The 21,118-nt window shown below is 46.5% G+C and overlaps 2 protein-coding genes across 3 annotated transcripts in view; one reads left to right on the top strand and one right to left on the bottom strand.

The window, feature by feature from the left end:
* POF1B (POF1B actin binding protein) overlaps nt 1-21,118 on the top strand; it is a 482,431-nt gene that overhangs the window by 180,257 nt on the left and 281,056 nt on the right. The window lies entirely within an intron of this gene.
* Nucleotides 1-21,118, bottom strand: part of LOC138802406 (connector enhancer of kinase suppressor of ras 2-like) — a 185,363-nt gene that overhangs the window by 48,919 nt on the left and 115,326 nt on the right. The window contains exons 7-8 of the mRNA XM_069985668.1: nt 16,465-16,524; nt 13,635-13,703 (exon numbers count right to left, since the gene is read on the bottom strand). Coding sequence (XP_069841769.1) covers nt 13,635-13,703; nt 16,465-16,524 — 129 coding nt within the window. The remainder of the gene's footprint in view (nt 1-13,634; nt 13,704-16,464; nt 16,525-21,118) is intronic.

Raw genomic sequence — 21,118 nt, 5'->3', positions numbered from 1 at the left:
CTGCAGACCTCACAGATCCCTCCCTGTTATCAGCCGCAGACCTCACACATCCCTCCCTGTTATCAGCCGCAGACCTCACACACCCCTCCCTGTTATCAGCCGCAGACCTCACAGATCCCTCCCCGTTATCAGCCGCAGACCTCACACATCCCTCCCCGTTATCAGCCGCAGACCTCACACATCCCTCCCCGTTATCAGCCGCAGACCTCACACACCCCTCCCCGTTATCAGCCGCAAACCTCACACATCCCTCCCCGTTATCAGCCGCAGACCTCACACACCCCTCCCTGTTATCAGCCGCAGACCTCACACATCCCTCCCTGTTATCAGCCGCAAACCTCACACACCCCTCCCTCTTATCAGCCGCAGACCTCACACATCCCTCCCTGTTATCAACCGCAGACCTCACACATCCCTCCCTGTTATCAGCCGCAAACCTCACACACCCCTCCCTCTTATCAGCCGCAGACCTCACACATCCCTCCCTGTTATCAACCGCAGACCCCACACATCCCTCCCTGTTATCAGCCGCAGACCTCACATACCCCTCCCTGTTATCAGCCGCAGACCTCACACATCCCTCCCTGTTATCAGCCGCAGACCTCACATACCCCTCCCTGTTATCAGCCGCAGACCTCACACATCCCTCCCTGTTATCAGCCGCAGACCTCACATACCCCTCCCTGTTATCAGCCGCAGACCTCACATACCCCTCCCTGTTATCAGCCGCAGACCTCACATACCCCTCCCTGTTATCAGCCGCAGACCTCACATACCCCTCCCTGTTATCAGCCGCAGACCTCACACATCCCTCCGTTATCAGCCGCAGACCTCACACATCCCTCCCTGTTATCAGCCGCAGACCTCACACACCCCTCCCTGTTATCAGCCGCAGACCTCACAGATCCCTCCCTGTTATCAGCCGCAGACCTCACACATCCCTCCCTGTTATCAGCCGCAGACCTCACACACCCCTCCCTGTTATCAGCCGCAGACCTCACATACCCCTCCCTGTTATCAGCCGCAGACCTCACACATCCCTCCCTGTTATCAGCCGCAGACCTCACATACCCCTCCCTGTTATCAGCTGCAGACCTCACACATCCCTCCCTGTTATCAGCCGCAGACCTCACACATCCCTCCCTGTTATCAGCCGCAGACCTCACACGTCCCTCCCTGTTATCAGCCGCAGACCTCACACGTCCCTACCTGTTTTCAGCCGCAGACCTCACATACCCCTCCCTGTTATCAGCCGCAGACCTCACACATCCCTCCCTGTTATCAGCCGCAGACCTCACATACCCCTCCCTGTCATCAGCCGCAGACCTCACCTACCCCTCCCTGTTATCAGCCGCAGACCTCACACATCCCTCCCTGTTATCAGCCGCAGACCTCACACATCCCTCCCTGTTATCAGCCGCAGACCTCACACATCCCTCCCTTTTATGGCAGGTGTAGATACAACGGCTCATTAGTACAGATGGTGAGGTGAGCCCCCGTGTGTTGTTATATCGGAGGAGCCGCCGGTCACATGCAAGGTGTTGTAGTGTGACACCACTCCGCTGTTGGATGGCCAAGATACAGCCGGCCCTTGGGATGTTGTCATGTGACGCCAGTGCCTGGTGGGCACACAGGTGTGATGTAAGCTCGGTTGTACCCCCCAGTGGTGAGTGTCCTGCCGGGTTGCTACTGGGTCCCTTGGGATGATGTAGTCACGGATGGCTGGAGTGGTAGTGACCCTCCCGGATAGTAGGACCCGCCACCCACAGAAAGTAAAAGTGCAGTGTAGGATATAGTCGTGTTGGTTGAGTTGAGTGCTGAGTAATACAAGAAATGGAGTAGCAGAGAGGAGGATGCCGTGAGAGTCTCAACCTATGTAGTAGTGTGCTCTGCCGGAATGTTGTAGGATGAGGTAGAATACTAGTAGAGAAGAATGAGAAGAACACCTGTGCCCGTGTATTGACCTTTGCTTTCAGTCTTCACACCGCCTTATGCCCACTAGACCCGGCTGAACCTTCCTAATGGGTGACACAGGCCCCAGACCTTGTTACCAGGGACGAGCGTAATGCTGAGGGTTCCCTGCTGACACCAGCTCTGCAAGATAGAGTTCATAGGCTACTGCAACTTTGCTCTGTCCGGACCAGTTCCTGGCTCTGTGGCTCTATAGTGGATACTGTCCTGCACTGTGACTTCTCCTTGTCCTCGGCGTGGGTTGAGGTTGCCTCTGGCTGGTCCTCTCTTAAGAGGCTTTAAGAGTGCATAGTGCTTTGGAGGGTTACTGGTAAGAACGTCTTGTGTCCTTCCCATGCAGGGTACTGGCTAAGACTGACGTGTAGGTACGGGGACATGGCAGAGGGCCAGGGCCCAGATAAGACCACTGTGAAGAGCTCTCTGACTCATGTCCTTCCTCCACAATGTCCAGAACAAAAAGCTCATGCTCCTCCTCCACCCATGTGACTAACTTCCTCCCCAGCGTGTAAGGTGCGCTGTGAGTGGGTGAAAGAATGCAACAGAAGAAGAAAGGAGGGAGATGATAGGAGAGAAGAAAGCAGAAATCCTACTGGTCTACAGATTCTGGTAACACACAAACACAATAACCCTTTGCGATCCTTCAGCTGTGCAGCTTCCATATACACATATACATAATACAGCGACATCTAGTGGCAATCTTTTAGTACTACTTTTACCACAATAATAATACAAGAAGTACAGACTTTTGTGAAGGGTGTATATAACTGCAACACCCCTAGTGGGGCACCACAATGGTATCACACATGGCAGGCTTAAGGCCCTATTACACCAAAAGATGTCTGACACATTATCTGACAGATTTTTTTCAGCCAAAGCCAGGAATGGATTTGAAAAGAGGAGAAATCTCAGTCTTGAGTCTACGACCTGTTCCTGGCTTTGGCTGAAAAAAATCTGTCAGATAACACTGGTCAACGGCCAAAAAGATTCCGACATGAAAACAGTTGAACTTAACTAACTTTGGGGGCTGAGATCGAAAATGATGTTCAAATTTTGAAACTGGCTCTAATTTTCAAGATATAGACGTACTTTCTGTACTTTTCAGTATTGCATCATCAGCTGGCATATTGCATCATCTTAGAATGACCAATAGTTATGGTATAAGGCTAGGTTCACACTGCTTCTGCTATCCGTGGTTTTCATCCGTTTTTTGCGAAAAACGGATGAAAAAACTTGATGCATTTGTGTGCATCCGTTTTGACCTGCTTTTCCATTGACTTCCATTCTAAAAAAAAAAACAGCCGTTTTTTTTTAACGGACACAAAAGTAGTGTCAACACTACTTTTGTGTCCGTTAAAGAAACGGATCCGTTTTTTTTTTATAATGGAAGTCAATGGCAAAGCAGGTCAAAACGGATGCACACAAATGCATCAAGTTTTTTCATCGTTTTTTTGCAAAAAACAGATGAAAAAAACGGATTGCAAAAATGCAGTGTGAACTAAGACTAAGGTATCGGAGTAAATGGAAGCCATCAATGCTTGCAGATTACTGTTGGACGGTTATCAGAGACAATCCCATGTATGAATACAAAAGACGTGTAAATGCACGAGAAGCCATTGAATTAGGAGCGACATTCCAGAGGTCAATAAACATAATTCATTTGTAACAATTCTTGGATCTGCCTGTAAATTCATGATGATTTCAGATAGAACTAAGTTTCCTATGAATAGATTTCAGGAGTTTATGAACAGTAACCGCGCTTCCTTATGATGCAGGAGTAATAAATATGTCGGCTATTATACTGGATTCTATACAATTCACAAATCAGTAACATGAGAAATCTCCCATATCAGAGAAACTAGAGACAATTCACATTTTTCTTTGTGATATTTGAATTCAACACATAAAAATAATTAAGAAATGGAGAATTTTATTTCTGAACCAAACAACTTTTGAAAATTTGTTGGCCAGTGTAATCTGTAAGACATCTTTTAGTGGCTCATGAGTACAGATGGTATCACACATGGCAGGCTTAGATACAGCAGCTCATTAGTACAGATGGTATCACACATGGCAGGCTTAGATACAGTGGCTCATAAGTACAGATGGTATCACACATGGCAGGCTTAGATACAGTGGCTCATAAGTACAGATGGTATCACACATGGCAGGCTTAGATACAGCAGCTCATTAGTATAGATGGTATCACACATGGCAGGCTTAGATACAGTGGCTCATAAGTACAGATGGTATCACACATGGCAGGCTTAGATACAGTGGCTCATAAGTACAGATGGTATCACACATGGCAGGCTTAGATACAGCAGCTCATTAGTACAGATGGTATCACACATGGCAGGCTTAGATACAGCAGCTCATTAGTACAGATGGTATCACACATGGCAGGCTTAGATACAGCAGCTCATTAGTACAGATGGTATCACACATGGCAGGCTTAGATACAGTGGCTCATAAGTACAGATGGTATCACACATGGCAGGCTTAGATACAGTGGCTCATAAGTACAGATGGTATCACACATGGCAGGCTTAGATACAACAGCTCATTAGTATAGATGGTATCATACATGGCAGGCTTAGATACAACAGCTCATTAGTACAGATGGTATCACACATGGCAGGCTTAGATACAACAGCTCATTAGTACAGATGGTATCACACATGGCAGGCTTAGATACAACAGCTCATTAGTACAGATGGTATCACACATGGCAGGCTTAGATACAGCAGCTCATTAGTACAGATGGTATCACACATGGCAGGCTTAGATACTGCAGCTCATTAGTACAGATGGTATCACACATGGCAGGCTTAGATACAGTGGCTCATAAGTACAGATGGTATCACACATGGCAGGCTTAGATACTGCAGCTCATTAGTACAGATGGTATCACACATGGCAGGCTTAGATACAGCGGCTCATTAGTACAGATGGTATCACACATGGCAGGCTTAGATACAGCGGCTCATTAGTATAGATGGTATCATACATGGCAGGCTTAGATACAGTGGCTCATAAGTACAGATGGTATCACACATGGCAGGCTTAGATACAGCGGCTCATTAGTATAGATGGTATCATACATGGCAGGCTTAGATACAACAGCTCATTAGTACAGATGGTATCACACATGGCAGGCTTAGATACAACAGCTCATTAGTACAGATGGTATCACACATGGCAGGCTTAGATACAGTGGCTCATAAGTACAGATGGTATCACACATGGCAGGCTTAGATACAGCAGCTCATTAGTACAGATGGTATCACACATGGCAGGCTTAGATACCGCAGCTTATTAGTACAGATGGTATCACACATGGCAGGCTTAGATACTGCAGCTCATTAGTATAGATGGTATCATACATGGCAGGCTTAGATACAGTGGCTCATTAGTACAGATGGTATCACACATGGCAGGCTTAGATACAGCGGCTCATTAGTACAGATGGTATCACACATGGCAGGCTTAGATACAGCGGCTCATTGGTACAGATGGTATCACACATGGCAGGCTTAGATACTGCAGCTCATTAGTACAGATGGTATCACACATGGCAGGCTTAGATACAGCGGCTCATTAGTACAGATGGTATCACACATGGCAGGCTTAGATACAGCGGCTCATTAGTATAGATGGTATCACACATGGCAGGCTTAGATACAGCGGCTCATTCTCATGCCTCTCAGGAAGCCTTGTTCCATCAGGTGTCGTTTACCTCCCATATTTAATATGTATATAACCGGAGTCGTGACTACCGCGGCGTTAGAAGATGAAGGAGGCGCCGTGCGCCATAATGAAGTGTAACGCGGGATCCCGGAGACGCCGCCGTACACACACACAAAATAATTAAGGCGCACTTCAAAGAAAATTCCCCAGATAGGCGGCGAGATGAGCGAGATTTCTGATCTGTGACACGCTGAATATTCCAGGACGAGAAGACGGAATATGTTCAGCGCTAAACATGAAAGTCGCCACCGCCGCCACCGATTCTCCAGTTTTGTTGTGGGAATAATTAAAGTGAAAAACAAACAACAGAAAACAAGTGAGAATTTATAATAAAAATGGTATTCACTGCGTCTAACACTCCAGAGCAGCGCTCCCCCCCCCCCCCCCAGAGCTGGTTGATCATTTTCACAGCGGCGTCCAAGAAACATCTGGATCTCGCACTGACACACTGAAACGACACAATGCTGTAAGAAATGAGTCGGGAAATGTTTTACCACTAATCTGCCAGCTCCAGCCTCCTCCAGAGCACCAATCACAATGTTATTCTACCAGAGTTCATACTCCAGTCACCCAGAGCTGCAATCACAATACTGCTGTTATATCACACATTCTGCTCTAGTCACATCCAAAGCTGCAATCACAACGTTTCATTTCTAGGGCTTCAGTGTCCATTCTGCTGAGGTATCACACATTATGTTTAAGACACACCCAGAGCTGCAATCACAATTCTGCTCTCATACCAAATATGCTCTCGTCACATCCAGAGCTGCATTCTCTACTCTACTGTTTCTCTTTGTCCTTTAGACACACCCAGAGCTGCAATCACAGTTCTGCTGGCATATGACAGATTCTGCTCTAGTCCCATCCAAAGCTACAATCACAATTTTCATACAATCACAGAATTCATACTCCAGTCACCCAAAGCTGTAATCACAATTCTGCTTTAATGCCACTCCATTATGGTGTAGTCACATCCAGAGCTGTAATCACAATTCTGCTTTTATGCCACTCCATTATGCTCTAGTCACATCCAGAGCTGTAATCACAATTCTGCTTTTATTCCACTCCATTATGCTCTAGTCACATCCAGAGCTGTAATCACAATTCTGCTGTTATGACCCTCCATTATGCTCTAGTCACATCCAGAGCTGTAATCACAATTCTGCTGTTATGACCCTCCATTATGCTCTAGTCACATCCAGAGCTGTAATCACAATTCTGCTGTTATGACCCTCTATTATGCTCTAGCCACATGCAGGGGTACAATAACATTTATTTCTGCTCTATCACAAACCTAACCCCATTCTTTCCTAGAGCTGCAATCATAATTCTGCTTTGCTCTCACACTTAATACTTCAGTCACATCCGGAGCTGCCATCACAATTTTGCTATTGTGCCTCAGGCCATGTGTCTGCACAGTGGATATACTTGGCAGTGCAGTAACACCTGAAGTGTTAGAGGGATTTAAAGGCGCATTGTCCGTGATTTCCAGACCCCAAATCCCAGCTGTCAGATCCTGCGGTACATACCAAAGTGGAGTTTTTCTTGTGGATTTTACCCATTGCTAGAATAATAGTCAGCGACAGATGGAGCGCGCCATTCCTGAGCACAACACGAGGGGCGGCCTATGTGTGCGGGGGGTTCTGTATAATCTATTCGCCATATATCAGACTGGAGGATTCTCACATCCACTATGAAACCCTGCGACTAATACACCGCAAACTGGCTGCCTGGGTCACATGACCTCACAGTCTCCTCACATCCACCGAGCATCATATCATGTGACTGACTGCAGCCGCATCCTGAGCAACTATCATCACATAGAAGTGTATTCACTGACTGTCCAGACACACTGCAGACAGCAGGGGGAGCAAGTGAGATCACAGTAGTTATATTCCTGTATATAGGAGCAGTATTATAGTAGTTATATTCCTGTATATAGGAGCAGTATTATAGTAGTTATATTCCTGTATATAGGAGCAGTATTATAGTAGTTATATTCCTGTATATAGGAGCAGTATTATAGTAGTTATATTCCTGTATATGGGAGGCAGTATTATAGTAGTTATATTCCTGTATATAGGAGCAGTATTATAGTAGTTATATTCCTGTATATGGGAGCAGTATTATAGTAGTTATATCCCTGTATATAGGAGCAGTATTATAGTAGTTATATTCCTGTATATAGGAGCAGTATTATAGTAGTTATATTCCTGTATATAGGAGCAGTATTATAGTAGTTATATTCCTGTATATAGGAGCAGTATTATAGTAGTTATGGCGTGGTGAGAGCTCCGGCCGGCACTAACTGTGAGGTACACCCAATGTAGGAAACCCGGGACTAGGATCTAGGGCAAGCAAACTGTATCCGAACCGTGGAGCGGCGGTGCAGAGGCAAAATAAAGCAGGATATATAATTCAAGGTCAAGAAACAGAGTCTCGCACTCACCGGACTGAAGCTGCAAGTGGTTTATTTCCGATACATCAGAATAGGCTTGGCGGGGAGAGGGGAGATGGCAAAGCAGGTGTGTTCAGCAGGAGCAACAAATGTTTCACGCCTTCAGTTGGCGCTTCGTCGGGCTAGGAACCCTAGCCCGACGAAGCGCCAACTGAAGGCGTGAAACATTTGTTGCTCCTGCTGAACACACCTGCTTTGCCATCTCCCCTCTCCCCGCCAAGCCTATTCTGATGTATCGGAAATAAACCACTTGCAGCTTCAGTCCGGTGAGTGCGAGACTCTGTTTCTTGACCTTGAATTATAGTAGTTATATTCCTGTATATAGGGGGCAGTATTATAGTAGTTATATTCCTGTATATAGGGAGCAGTATTGTAGTAGTTATATTCCTGTATATAGGAGCAGTATTATAGTAGTTATATTCTTGTATATAGGGAGCAGTATTATAGTAGTTATATCCTTGTATATAGGAGCAGTATTATAGTAGTTATATCCTTGTATATAGGAGCAGTATTACAGTAGTTATATTCCTGTATATAGGGGCAGTATTACAGTAGTTATATTCCAGTATATAGGAGGCAGTATTATAGTAGTTATATTCCTGTATATAGGAGCAGTATTATAGTAGTTGTTTTCCTTTATATAGGGGGCAGTATTATAGGAGTTATATTCCTGTATATAGGGGGCAGTATCCTGAAGATTCTCCATGTTCATTGAGCTCTATGATATAATATTGAGAAGCTCTTACACTGCGGTTCCGGCTGTGACTCGGGAAGGGCAGCGTTTCAGCATATATTGATCACTCTCCAGTCTCTTGAGCGGAAGCCAGCAAATTATTTTTTACCCTCTAATGGAAATGACGGGTTCTGTAAAGACTTTATCGATTCCAGCTAAGTGGTCATGTGGCTTCTAAAAATTCCTTATACAGCAACTCGCACCCCCTGCCAGCGACCGGAGGGTCCTGACAGCTTTGGCAGCTGCCACGAACCGTATAAGTCAATGACTGATAGCGATGGGCATGCGGCTCCCATCATGTATTATCTTAAGGTTAACTCGCTGAATAACTTTGTAATCCTTGTACTTCAGTTGCTTCAAACCTTATACTTCCAGAGCTGCATTCACAATTCTGCTGGTTTTTGGCTTGCTCTTAGAAAGCAGACCCTCACATCTTGAAGCTGCTCCCTACAGGTTCAGTATCTGTACAGAGCATGCTCACCTCCCATCTCCCTACTGGTTCAGTATTTGTACAGAGCATGCTCACCTCCCATCTCCCTACTGGTTCAGTATTTGTACAGAGCATGCTCACCTCCCATCTCCCTACTGGTTCAGTATTTGTACAGAGCATGCTCACCTCCCATCTCCCTACTGGTTCAGTATTTGTACAGAGCATGCTCACCTCCCATCTCCCTACTGGTTCAGTATTTGTACAGAGCATGCTCACCTCCCATCTCCCTACTGGTTCAGTATTTGTACAGAGCATGCTAACCTCACATCTCCCTGCTGCTCCCTACAGGTTTAGTATCTGTACAGAGCATGTGTGGTGTCCAGTCCCACTAGGGGTGTTACTATTATTTACACCCTTCACAAAAGTAAGTACTTTTTGTGGTCCTATTATAGTAAAAGTAGTATTAATAGTTGACCACTAGATGTCGCTGTATTATGTATTGATGGATGGAAGCTGCACAGCTGAAGGATCGCAAAGGGTTATTGTGTTAATGTGTACCAGAATCTGTGAACCAGTAGGATTTCTGCTTTCTTCTCTCTATTATTCTATTGCACTCTTTTCACCCAATCACAGCGCACCCTACACGCTGTAGTGGAAGTCAGTCACGCGGTAGAGGAAGTGTAGTTCAGTCTTAGCGGGATCATTTCTGTGGCCCTCTCCTGCAATCAGCTGCATCCCCTATTACACAGGGAGATCGACAGCCGACGGGCAATGATTTTATGACCTGATCAGCTGACATGGCTGATTGCTAGCCCTACGACACAGGACGATGTCAGCCTCTTTGATACAGCTCTAAGCCAACTAATGGGTTTAGCCTAAGGGTCCTATTAGACTAAGCGATTTTTAACAATTAACCATAAATAATGGCAAACCAGATAGTTTATCGTTAACCTGAAATCGTTCCCCATATTATACAGGACGATAGTCGGTAGTTACTGCGATCGGTTACTCCATCTGATCCCAGCGAATGAAGGAACTATGGAATTACACTGAACGATTTGTGGCCGAATGCAGAATTACAGCGAACGATTAACAATGATTTTGGTGTCGGCAAAAGAGCGATGAACGATTTATCGTTGGTTGTTTGATCGTTGCTGCATTTACGCAAAACGATTATCATTTAAATTTGAACGATATAGCAATAATTCACACAGTAATCGTCCTGTGTAATAGGGCTAAGGCTATGTTCACATACAGCCAGGGCCGGCTTCTGCACAGGGCTTACCCGGGCAAGTATCAGGGCTCACAGTGCCTCTAGGGGCCCAGAGAGGAAGAGGGGCCTGGTTTTCTGATGTTCAGCCTGATCACTGTAGTGCAGGGTGAGAACTGAACATCAGAATACAAAGGAGACGGAGCAGGACCTGCACAGAGAGAGAAAAGGGTGAAGGACCAGATCACATGACCCACAGGTCCTCAACCTCACAGTGTGGAGAGCAGCCGGACAGAGTGCAAGAGGAAGAAGACAGTGCTGGGTGTCAGTGTCTGAGTGTGTCAGTGTCAGTCAGTCAGTGTCTGTGTCAGTTAGTCAATCAGTGTTAGTCAGTCAGTGTCAGTCAGTGGATGTCTGAGTCAGTCAGTCGGTCTCTGTGTCAGTCACGGTCAGTCAGTCAGTCAGTGTGTGTGTCAACAATGTATGTTAGTGGTGTACTAAGTGATTGTACATAGTGTGTGGATAATGAGGGGCTTGTTGCCTGGAGCTGGCTTTGCACACAGTAATATAATACCAAAATCTGGCCAATGTAATAATAATGCGCTCCATTGAAGTCAATGGGAATTTGTCTGGCAGTGCACAGTGTATAGAATAAGGTCTGTAACTGATTACACCGTATTAGTGACCTTTGTTGCAGAATGAGGTCCTGGTCACGGTGGTGGGCAGGAACCATCCTCTCCCGGCCCTGGTGACATGGCTATAATGAGCTCCTACCCCCGGCCGGGGTTCTCCTGCTCAGAGCGGTGGATACGGCTGCACCGCCGGCCTCCTCCACTGAAGTGTATAATGAGGCTCCAGCAGAACAGCAGATAATACGCGGCAGCAGCGACGCCGGCTATAAAATGCGTTTTACTGCTGAAGCCGCTAATTAAGCTCCAGATCGCAGCGCAGAGAAAACATGTTTGCAGGAAACAGAGCGGATTCTGGTATTAGCGGCACATTCATTTGGACACCATGAGTCGGGTATTTTGACAACACAGCCGTAATTAGGAATTCTTGAAATCTCTCCAAAAAGCCGCTTACAGACTGAGACTCGACACCAACAAGAGGTTGAGGAAATCCAGTTTTGCATTTTAACCATCTGTGATAAATGAAGCTGACGGATCGCACTGAAATACAAACGAGGAAACGGCGGAACGGCGGCCGTGTGATGGCGACACCATAAGAGAGTGTGTGTGCGATGTAACACTGAGGACTGTACACAGCTGAGGGTTTGGTACAGTCCTCTAGATATACAGTCTGAACTATCAGACTAATACATTGTAACAAACACAACAGGAGAGATAACTGCTGATCTCTTACATTACAATGAATAGTCTAGACTGATACAACTGTAACAAACCCTCAGATGTGAGTAATATGGCTTCATAGGTTTTTAGTCTGAGAGAGCTATCTATCTATCTATCTATCATCTATCCATCTCCTATCTATCTATCTATTTATCTATCTATCTCCTATCTATCTATCTATCTATCTATCTATCTATCTATCTATCTATCTATCTATCTATCTCCTATCTATCTATCTCCTATCTATCTCCTATCTATCTATCTATCTATCTATCTATCTATCTATCTATCTATCTATCTATCTATCATCTATCTATCTATCTATCTATCTATCTATCTATCTATCTCCTATCTATCTATCTATCTATATATCCAGATATTCCTCAGCACGCCAGCATAGGTGGTAAAAAACGTGATTTATTCCATAAAGTACAAAAGATACAAAAGATGCGACGTTTCGACCTCCTCACGAGGTCATTATCAAGCATGAGGAGGTCGAAACGTCGCATCTTTTGTACTTTATGGAATAAATCACGTTTTTTACCACCTATGCTGGCGTGCTGAGGAATATCAGGATATATGTGTGGGGATCCCCAAGCCAGGGGACTGACTCCGTACAGCACCCGCTTCATGCAACTTTGGATGTGCAGCTTTCTCCTATCTCTATCTCCTATCTATCTATCTATCTATCTATCTCCTATCTATCTCCTATCTATCTCCTATCTATCTCCTATCTATCTATCTATCTATCTATCTATCTATCTATCTATCTATCTATCTCCTATCTATCTCCTATCTATCTATCTATCTATCTATCTATCTATCTATCTATCTCCTATCTATCTATCTATCTATCTATCTATCTATCTATCTATCTATCTATCTATCTCCTATCTATCTATCTATCTATCTATCTATCTATCTATCTCCTATCTATCTATCTCCTATCTATCTATCTATCTATCTATCTATCTATCTATCTATCTCCTATCTATCTATCTATCTATCTATCTATCTATCTATCTATCTATCTATCTCCTATCTATCTATCTATCTATCTATCTATCTATCTATCTATCTCCTATCTATCTATCTCCTATCTATCTATCTATCTATCTATCTATCTATCTATCTATCTATCTATCTATCCATCCATCCATCCATCCATCCATCCATCCATCTAGCAAGCAGAGATAATCTGGTGATCATGCCCTGAAGTAACATGGAAAGGTCTTTGGGTGAAGCTACTCCAGAAAAAAAAGTTTTTTCTTTGAAATAAATTAGTATCAGAAAATTATATAGATTTTTAATTTACTTCTATTTAAAAATCTCTAGTCTTCCAGTACTTATCAGCTGCAGTATGTCCTGCAGGAAGTGGTGTATTCTCTCCAGTCTGACACAGTGCTCTCTGCTGCCACCTCTGTCCATGTCAGGAACTGTCCAGAGCAGGAGAGGTTTTCTATGGGGATTTGCTGCTGCTCTGGACAGTTCCTGACATGGACAGAGGTGGCAGCAGAGAGCACTGTGTCAGACAGGAAAGAATACACCACTTCCTGCAGGACATAAAGCAGCTGATAAGTACTGGAACACTGAAGATTTTTAAACAAAAGTAAATAACAAATTGATATAACTTTCTGAAACTAGTTAATTTGAACACAGAATAAACGTCTCACATTCTGCTTAGTTTTTTTTATCTGTTTACATTATAAAGAGATAATCTCAAGCAGGAAACTCACCACTGTCTGATGGTTCACCTGGATCACCTCGTCCCCTGCGTGGATCTTCTTACACTGATCAGCAGGAGACTGCGGGGCAAAAAAGAAAGAGTCAAAAACATAATCCAGAGAGAACCGAAGCACCGCCACCGGAGAAACTGCCCCCCTGCACCTTAATGCCCCCCTGCACCTAGATGCCGCCCTGCACCCAGATACCACCCTGCACCTAGATACCACCCTGCACCTAGATGCCGCCCTGCACCCAAACAGTACCCTGCACCTAGATCCCGCCCTGCACCCAGATACCACCCTGCACCTAGATACCACCCTGCACCCAGACACCCATCCACACTGAGGGACACACAGATACCTCCTGCCACGTGCCTCATCCCCATCTTCTGCCCTGTACCTCACCCCAATCCCCTTCCTTGTGCCTCACCCTCTCCCCCATGCCTCACCCCATCCCCTTCCCTGTGCCTCACCCTTTGCCTCATCTCCATCTCCATCCCCTGCCCTGTGCCTCATCCCCATCCCCTGTACCTCATCCCCATCCCCCGCCCTGTGCCTCATCCCCATCCCCTGTGCCTAACCCCCATCACCTGTCCCGTGCCTCACCCTTATGCCCTGCCCGGCCCGTGCCTCACCCCTCACCCCTTGCTTCACCCCCTGCTTCACCCCCTGCCCTGGGCCTTAACCCCATCCCCTGCAGCTCATCCCCTGCCCTGTGCCTCACCCCCATCCTCTGCCCCATGCCTCACCCCCTGCCCCATGCCTCATCCCCATCCCCTGCCCCTTGCCTCACCCCCTGCCCCTTGCCTCACCCCCTGCCCCATGCCTCACCCCCTGCCCCATGCCTCATCCCCATCCCCTGCCCCATGCCTCATCCCCTGCCCCTTGCCTCACCCCCTGCCCCATGCCTCACCCCCATCCCCTGCCCCTTGCCTCACCCCCTGCCCCTTGCCTCACCCCCTGCCCCATGCCTCACCCCCTGCCCCATGCCTCATCCCCATCCCCATCCCCTGCCCCATGCCTCATCCCCTGCCCCTTGCCTCACCCCCTGCGCCATGCCTCATCCCCATCCCCTGCCTCATCCCCATCCCCTGCCCCTTGCCTCACCCCCTGCCCCATGCCTCACCCCCTGCCCCATGCCTCACCCCCTGCCCCATGCCTCACCCCCTGCCCCATGCCTCATCCCCTGCCCCTTGCCTCACCCCCTGCCCCTGTTACTGGACTGCCGGACATTGGCACTCTTGGGGTTAAGTCTTCATTTCCTCAATTACAATAAATACGACGAGTTATAAAATTCGCCGCGTTCACCGATATTCTTCAAAGAAACCATAAATATCCTGAACGTCTCCATATAACCGTTTGCTCCGTTTTAGCCGTAGATCCGATGTTTATGGCGCGGACTCTGCCGCCTCATTATTACGATAATCCCCCGGGGCCGCATTATAATTGAAATTCACCAAGCGGCAAATTGGAATAAATTTTGGCTGCGGCGTTTAATCTGTGTCCGGGATATTTCTTCCATGCAGCGGCGCAGGACGGCGGGAGGCTCGGGTCTGACCGCGCTATGACTGGACGCCATTTACACCTTACATTGTAGATTCAAAATCCGTAGCATGGCCATCACGGTTTAACCCCTTCCTGTCACAACCATTTATGGCAGGGTTGTTTACGTTTTTTTCATTCTTGCTTTTTAAGACCTATAACTTTGACAGCTGAAAGGGGGTTCGTTTTTTGCAGGGTCGGTTGGGCTTTTTAATGGTGTCCTTGATTTTCTTATATCCAAGTCACTAGGGGGCATGAATACGCTTTCAACCGATTAATATACTGCAACACTGATGTAGTGTTATCAATATGTTCTGGCGGGATGTAATAGGAGTACAATCATGAAAGACCTGGAGACTCCTGGCTACCATGACAACCCAATGGAACATTGTAGTCGCTAAGGTGATGGCCAGGGGCCCAACCCCTCTGTATAATCATCTACTCACTATTATCCACAGCCCCTTCATCTCTGATCCCGGCCACTACAGGCAGAGATCAGTCGTAATAAAGCAGTCCCAGAATTAAAGTGACACTGTCACCTCCTTTTTGCATTCTGACATCTCTACACAGGTGTAAAGGGTAAATTTAGCGTTTTTCATACCTTATTTCATATCATACGTCATGGTGTTTGTTCAATTAAAAAGTGTCCTTTTATGAACTGCAAATTGTGCTAAGTGGGCGTGGCCTCGCGGCATTAGCGCCACTTAGTCCCGCCCACAACGGCACAGTTGGCCCCGCCCCCTCGCCGGCCATTGGAACAGACTGGACGAAAGGTCTAGACCCCACCCCCTTTACGTCAGCCAACCAATGGGCATCAAGAGGGTGGGGCCAACGGCGCCGTTGTGGGCGGGGCTAAGTGGCGCTAATGCCACGAGGCTACGCCCACTTAATACAATCTGCAGTTGATAAAAGGACACTTTTTACTTGAACAAACACCATGACGTATGATATGAAATAAGTTATAAAAAACACAAAATTTACCCTTTACATCTGTGTAGAGATGTCAGAATGCAAAAAGGGGGTGACAGTGTCACTTTAAGCACGGTCTTTGTTGCCCATAGCAACCAATCAGAGCTCAGCTTTCATTTCCTAAACTGGTAAAATGAAAGCTGCGGTCTGATTGGTTGCTATTGGCAACACAGACGGTCAGGTATCCTGGAATGTTCTGATCATTTTCTGGTGTTTCCGGTCGCAGTTCCCAATATTGCGGTTTTTCACGACCTCGTAGATATATAAATATAAAAGCCATTGATATTCTATCATAAAATGTTACAGTAAAGACAATAGAGGGGTCACTTACGTTTTCCGTGGTCCCGGTGATGACGTGGAGCCCGTCGTACGTGGACTTGATGTACATCCCCTGGAAGAGAGAAGCAAATCCATCAAAAATGGCGTAAAGACAGAAAAGGTACAGATACAACTAAAAAAAACAGCGCCACCCCCGTCCTAAAGCTGCAAAACCCCCACACCCAACCTGAGGACAGGAGTGGTCCAGAAGCCAGCCATGTTTTTCTAAGCCTGGACAACCCCTTTAAATCTGCACTGACACACTGTAACAAACTACCAGGGCAGGGCTGAGCTTTGGGCTGCGGCAGTCCGGATTGGATACAAGGTGTAACAAAGCGGAATCAGTCTTGATTTGTTTGGCCGTGTTTATGTGAGAGATAACTGTGCGTTTGGCGGATCTGAGACCAGGCCCCCGTGAGCCCGAAGCTGGAGCGCAGCCAGGCGGAGGGGACGCCATTAACCTGCACCATTGCCTGCTTCCACCTTGCTGTTTTCTGGAGACGTTTCCTCCAAAAGTCTTATTCTCCTCTCCATGTCAATGAATCCCTAAAAACTTTCGACACAATGCCCTGTAGGGGAGGCGGCAGAGATGGAGGACACAAGATGGAGGATTACTCACATAGCCTGGTACATTTCACCTGTACTGACACATTGTAACAAACTATCAGGACAGGACAGGGAGTTGTGCTGCTGAGGATTGTCTAGACTGGGTACATTGTAACAAACCCTCAGCTTTCAGAAGTATTCAGTATTCCATATAGACGGATGCATTGTAACAAACCCTCAGCTTTCAGAAGTATTCAGTATCCCATATAGACGGATGCATTGTAACAAACCCTCAGCTTTCAGAAGTATTCAGTATCCCATATAGACGGATGCATTGTAAACGTTATTCAGAGTCTGAGATGTATTCTGGGGGGTTTATGGTCTTTACACTGCATTTCTGTGTCTATAGTTTCTATTCAGAAGCATAAGCTGAAGGAGTGTCATGGGTTAACTACTAGTCTGTGTTTCTGCAGGTACAAGTCTGCCACCCGCTTATTGGAGGCGGTCTGTCTGGTATCCTCCCCTTTAGGCCTATGAGGGTCTTAGCTAAGTCACCTTACTCCACTGAACCAATGGTTTGATTAGTTATCTCAGGTTGTTTCTAATGGGAAATTCTGTAGTATGATAGGTTGGATAGCGCAGCGTGGGAGATTCTCTCCCGATGTCTTGTCCTGAGACTATCTGTATCCAGTACCAGAGGTATTTATTTTAAGGGTCTGGCCATTGTCCAGATCCCACCCAGTCCTAAGCTGCTGTCTATGCCTGTTTTCTGGCTTCTTAAGCATGTGCTGCTAAACAATCGGAGGTGCAACTACCACTGAGGGAAATAGCATGTCCACGCTGAAAGAGTAATCTCCTTCATCTTCAGTCAAGTCCTGTGATCTGTAGAGGTAATACAAGTCTAGCCAGGGGCTGGAGAAGTTGCTTCTCACCGAAGGACCCTCCTGCTTTTTTTCAAAAGCTAGCATACCACTCAGGCTTTGTGATACACCACCTTGCAGACCCCTGGGTCAAAGCATGTTAAATGTTCCCTTCTCTTTAAAACACAGAGGATCTAGAGAATGGGGATAGGCTTAAAGATTAAATGCACATAGCTCAGGCTCAAGTGAAACCTGCACTATGAGATAATTTCCAGGATAAGGCTATGTGCACACTGAGCAATTCTCGAGGAATTGTAGCTGAAAGTTTTCAGGCAGAATTCAAGCAGAATTTAAGCCCCCCATTGACTTCTATAGGATTCCTCTAGCAGATCTACAGCAGAAAATTCTGCTCGGAAATTCTGCAGTGTGAACAACAGAGCAGAAAACCCATTGAACACAATGGGACTTTGCTCTGTACATTTTTTACGGGAGGAATTTCAAGCTGAATTTCAAGCTGAATTCCTCGCCTTTTCCTCAGTGTGCACATACCCTAAGGGCGGGTTCACACTACGGAATTCTCGCGGACAGTGCCCGCGGAATTCCGTCAGCTGTCCGCCCGCACGGCACGCGCTTTTCCGCCAGCTCCATAGACACCATTCTATGGGCCGGCGTATTCCGCGATCCGCTAAAAGAAGTGACATGACACTTCTTTCAGCGTATAGCGGAATACGCCGGCCCATAGAATGGTGTCTATGGGCCCGGCGGAAAGGCGCCAAGATGTGCGGGCGGACAGCTGACGTAATTCCGCGGACATTGTCCGCGAGAATTCCGTAGTGTGAACCCGCCCAACGCCTCCCTTATTGTACATGAGGAGCACCACTATATCTGGCTATTATATCATTTGTATGTGACATTTTTTCCAGTTTTTTTTAATGTGAAGGAAAGAGAATGTCCAATCAGAGAAGACGTCACATATGAATTATTCGATGTAACTGCAGCATATTCTGTATATTCTTAGACCTGCACAGTCCCAGTACTGATCCTTTAATCATCAGTTATTATTGGGGGGGGGCATGATTGAAACCTATAAATATGTCTAAGGACTAAATAAGAACAAGAGGACACAGTGAGAGGTTACTGGGCGAAAAATCTGGGGGAAAATATTACTTTACTGAAAAAGTAGTAGATGCTTGGGGCAAACTTCCAGCTGATGTGGTATGTAGGTAAATGTACAGTAAGTGGTATATACATATATCTATCTATCCTGAGATAATAAGAAGGGAAATAGTAAAAGGGCAGACTAGATGGACCCAGTGGTCTTTTTCTGACGACAATCTTCTGTGTTTCCTTACAGGTCACTGCCCCCCGTAAACACGCTCCCCCCTCTTCTGTTGAGTGTCAGGTATCACATATCTTTGTGAACTGGAGACGGTTATCAGATTGTTTCCTGTTGTATAATTTTCTAGGTAATCCCTTATAAAATCTTCCCATTTCTCGCAGACAGAAGGGCACACTTGTAACCCCGAGATAAGACGTCCTAAGGATCAGTGTCGTTCCTGAGAAATGACGCCTCAGAAGATAACACTGGATTCCCCCTTTAAGATCCCATTTCTCATTATCTCCAGGAATCCGCTCGGCCTCCACTAATTCCTTCCTTCAAAGGAGAAGAAACATCTCAGATGATGAAACATCAATAAAACTGATGGATATTTGGCCGTTCGATGCCAGTATCTGCCTCCAAGTCTACGGCTTCCTTCCGACACATCCATCTCGTCTCTCTAACACACGCCAGTCCGTATTACATAGAGCCGAGCGTGCGACATTAAAGGACTCATCGTGTAGGATGATAGAATTCACAATCTCTATCTCTTCCCTTTCTCATGGGGAGAAGGAACCGGATGAGGTCTCCATTCCATACAGTACAGAGGAGAGATGTAAGTGCACAGCGTTATGGGGTCTTCTCTTATCTCCATATCCACTAACTAAGGATATACACGAACACTGAGCTGTTCTTCTGTACCAGCAACTATACTGAAGACAGGAGCAACTGGGGTACAGAGAAGGCTTCATATAGTGACTGCACAGGAGGAGTCCGGGGTACAGAAGAAGTCCGGGGTACAGGGGAGGCTTCATATAGTGAGTGCATAGGAGGAGTCCGGGGTACAGGACAGGACTCATATAATGACTGCACAGGAGGAGTCTGGGGTACAGAAGGAGTCCGGGGTACAGGGGAGGCTTCATATAGTGACTGCACAGGAGGAGTCCGGGGTACAGGGAAGACTTCATATAGTGACTGCACAGGAGGAGTCCGGGGTACAGGACAGGACTCATATAATGACTGCACAGGAGGAGTCCGGGGTAAAGAAGGAGTCCGGGGTACAGGGGAGGCTTCATATAGTGACTGCACAGGAGGAGTCCGGGGTACAGGACAGGACTCATATAATGACTGCACAGGAGGAGTCCGGGGTAAAGAAGGAGTCCGGGGTACAGGGGAGGCTTCATATAGTGAGTGCATAGGAGGAGTCCAGGGTACAGAAAGAGTCCGGGGTACAGGAGAGGCTTCATATAGTGAGTGCATAGGAGGAGTCCGGGGTACAGGACAGGACTCATATAATGACTGCACAGGAGGAGTCCGGGGTAAAGAAGGAGTCCGGGGTACAGGGGAGGCTTCATATAGTGACTGCACAGGAGGAGTCCGGGGTAAAGAAGGAGTCCGGGGTACAGGGGAGGCTTCATATAGTGAGTGCACAGGAGGAGTCTGGGGTACAGGATTGGCTGGGGGTTCGCTATATGTCGAGCCTCCGCTCATCTGTTAATATTCCGTTCTCGTCTCGGTTTGCCGATCATTCACACTACAGCCCTAAAAATTCTCCAGTGACTCATCTGTTGCTCCTTCCACTCCAGTAACGTTGTATCCTCCACCGGCCCCATACTCCAGACGCTGACATTTACCCAGACTGGAAACCAATGCAGAAAATTCACATTTGATGATTCACTAAGCAAAGAGGGAAGAAAACTACAAATCTTTCCTGTCTTGTAAAATTTTAAACCAGACAACTGGTATTGTGCGAAAAGCGTGAAACCGGCGGCAGCCATGCCAGGATCAGTCGCTGGTTAGAAGTCCTGGAGACAGCGGAGGCTCCCTGGTCTGTGGGGGTCACAGTCTCTATACACATCACCTCTAACTATATTATTATATATATGGACCAGAATCCCGACCTGTCAGCCCCTCCTCATAACATAGGGCAGTGTTAGGTATAC

Source organism: Dendropsophus ebraccatus, chromosome 10, assembly GCF_027789765.1.
Source record: "Dendropsophus ebraccatus isolate aDenEbr1 chromosome 10, aDenEbr1.pat, whole genome shotgun sequence".
NCBI lineage: Eukaryota > Metazoa > Chordata > Amphibia > Anura > Hylidae > Dendropsophus > Dendropsophus ebraccatus.
This window is presented reverse-complemented; position numbering and strand designations above follow the sequence as displayed.